This window comes from Morone saxatilis, unplaced genomic scaffold (genome assembly GCF_004916995.1).
Source record: "Morone saxatilis isolate NCDOM2014 unplaced genomic scaffold, NCSU_SB_2.0 Contig0, whole genome shotgun sequence".
NCBI lineage: Eukaryota > Metazoa > Chordata > Actinopteri > Moronidae > Morone > Morone saxatilis.
The window spans coordinates 455,358-457,963 of NW_023339650.1; the positions used below are offsets into that span (position 1 = coordinate 455,358).

At 39.1% G+C, this 2,606-nt stretch overlaps 1 protein-coding gene across 1 annotated transcript in view; it reads right to left on the reverse strand.

Annotated features, from left to right (window-relative positions):
- Window positions 1-2,606, reverse strand: part of abcd3a (ATP-binding cassette, sub-family D (ALD), member 3a) — a gene marked incomplete at its 5' end in the record, with an annotated part of 15,542 nt that overhangs the window by 6,244 nt on the left and 6,692 nt on the right. The window contains 7 exon segments of the mRNA XM_035680557.1: window positions 246-311; window positions 420-497; window positions 674-737; window positions 843-915; window positions 1,003-1,094; window positions 1,807-1,898; window positions 2,270-2,367. Of these exon segments, the coding sequence (XP_035536450.1) occupies window positions 246-311; window positions 420-497; window positions 674-737; window positions 843-915; window positions 1,003-1,094; window positions 1,807-1,898; window positions 2,270-2,367 (563 nt within the window).

Consider the following 2,606-nt stretch of genomic DNA (forward strand, 5'->3'; position numbering starts at 1 on the left):
GTAACTGTAGCAATAATAATACTTTATTCCAGTGGAGTTTACGGTTCAAAATGTAGTTACTGCTATCTTGTTTGTTATCTATGAATAAATGTTCTGTCCCAGTATAGATATCTGTCACAATTCTTAATGACTCCTGCCTTGAACAAATTTGGCTTTGTCGAGCTAAAGATGCTGCTAAAAGCTAGCATGGGAACATAGCTGCCATTGTGGTGGAACAGAAAACATGGCCTACAGAGGATTTTTACCTGTGGAACGTAGAAGAGTTTCCCTCTCTCAGGTTTTGTTAGGTGTCCACCAAACAGAGGCCACAGCTTAAAAAAACAAAACGTGTATAATTGCTTTACATACCAAAGAAAAAAAATCAAACACATGCACATTATTTTGGATCGTAAACCACTGTTAACTGGGAGGTTCCTAACCTCTCCAAGCGCTCTGAACAGAGAGCTCTTTCCACAGCCGTTTGGTCCACACACAAGAACGTTGGTACCAGACCTCACCTTCAGGAATATAATATGACAGAGAAACACTTGTATGCAACTCATAATCATTCATATGCCCACATAGTAAAATAAATAAATACATAAAATTCAACTTGGTTTTCCAAACAAATAAATTCCAATTGTTAGTTCAGTCGATCACAGTTAGATATGCTAATGGGAGATGAGAGCTTTACCTCAAATGTGAGGTCTCTGATCAAGATGTCTCCATTAGGTGTTGCTAGTGGGGTATGCTCGAATCTGCCAAATAAATAAAATGTTGCTTTAAAGCAGAGCTCATAAAAAGAAAGACAAAAAAATATAAATAAATGAAATGTATAGTGCAGGGCAGAATATAAGACCTACTTAATGATGTTATCTTTTTTGATGATTTGACCACTTCCAGGCACTAGTACGAGTTTCTCTGCAGTGTCTGATTCTAAGGTGAATGGAATAAATCAGAAATCAGATAAGCTGCACAGTTCCAGTTATCTGAGATGAGAATGCTAAGGAGTCGTGTATGTACCCTTCTCATGCTGAGAGACCATGGTGCGTTCATATTTTCCAGCATTCAGCTCCTTCAGGACTTTTATGAGTTCAGTGATACGAGCTGTGAATCTGTGGGCGACATACACATGGATAAAAAAAATCAGACACACATTTGAACAGATTCTAGCCCTGCCTTTTTTGGAAGGGAGTATATTATTTAATTGTTCAACATTTACACTGTAGGCCAAAGTGACCCAAATCTGTGGTTTTTACTCATATGTCACTCAGATCCATGACAGTGTGAACAGCACAAACCACATGGAATCTATTCTATTCTGTTTTGGGAGATTTTAATATGTGGTCCAAATCAGACATAGGTCAGATTTTTTGTAATGTTGTAAATGGATGGACCTGTATTTGTATAGCACCATTCTAGTCTACCGACCACTCAGCACTTTTACACTACACGCCACATTCGCTCTTTGACACACATTCACTTAGTGATGGCCATAGAACAGAAACTAACTCATTCATGCACATTCACACACCGATGACACCTGAACAGTCATATCAGAATACATAAGTTAATAATGTGAATTGGATATTTGTAGAGCTGTAACAATTAACATAACACCATCAATTTAACAGACAAAGTCTACTCTGAAGGAAGTGACCCGTCAAAAAGCTTCATAGAGAGGTAAAGTTAAGTTATCCCATTTAACTGATTACTCCTACAGTATTAACAGATCATTGAAAAACACCAGGACATTCAGACTCTGGACATATCTATGAGCTAAGACTTTTTAAAATGACTTTTTTAGTAATATCCCGTAACACTTACCCTGCAAGGCGGGTCATCTCTCGGCCAGCCAGTACAATCCTGCCCAGGGCCTGGGACATTCTCAGGAGCATTCTCCCACTCTGGTAATAGTCCTACAGGCCACAGAGATCCAATCACATCAGTTAAAGCTCACAGCCCCAAAACATTATTGCAAAGCAAGTAACCGTTTTATGTTTTCTACCAGAGAGCCACTGGTGTTTCTTCATTTTAAAAGGTAGAATAAGATGTTTATTACCGTCAAAATTACCTTAATGCTGCATACTACATTACTGCTGTACAGACAAATGTAATGTGATTACAGTTTCTTTGTAAAGCGTTACCCCCAACAGTGGCCTCTAATAACCATGTGACAAAGCAGCAGAATCTATCTTACTTGGATGGAAAAGATGCTGTGTGTGTGTGTGTCTGAGTGCAAGTGTGTGTGTGTCTGAGTGCAAGTGTGTGTGTGTGAGCTTTCTTTGACCTCCAGCAGCTCAGAGTGTGAGCTGTGCAGGTGTCGCGGATCTGTCAGGTTTAGGAATGGCCGGCTAACCACCAGGTAGCCAACCACAGTGGCCACATCTGCAGAGGAACAGCATGTGTTGTTCAGGAACAGGAAATAAACACACACATATTCATTAATATGGTTCACACAAACATTCTACTGCTTGTATTTAAACAAATTGCTTGCTTATAGAGCACCTTCCTCTCTTGATTAAAACAGTTGTGTACCAAGAGTCTATAAACTCTAGCTATGTTCTATATGTAGTTGAGTTGTGTACTTACATTATCCCAACAATGTTCAAACCCAGAGAAATTTG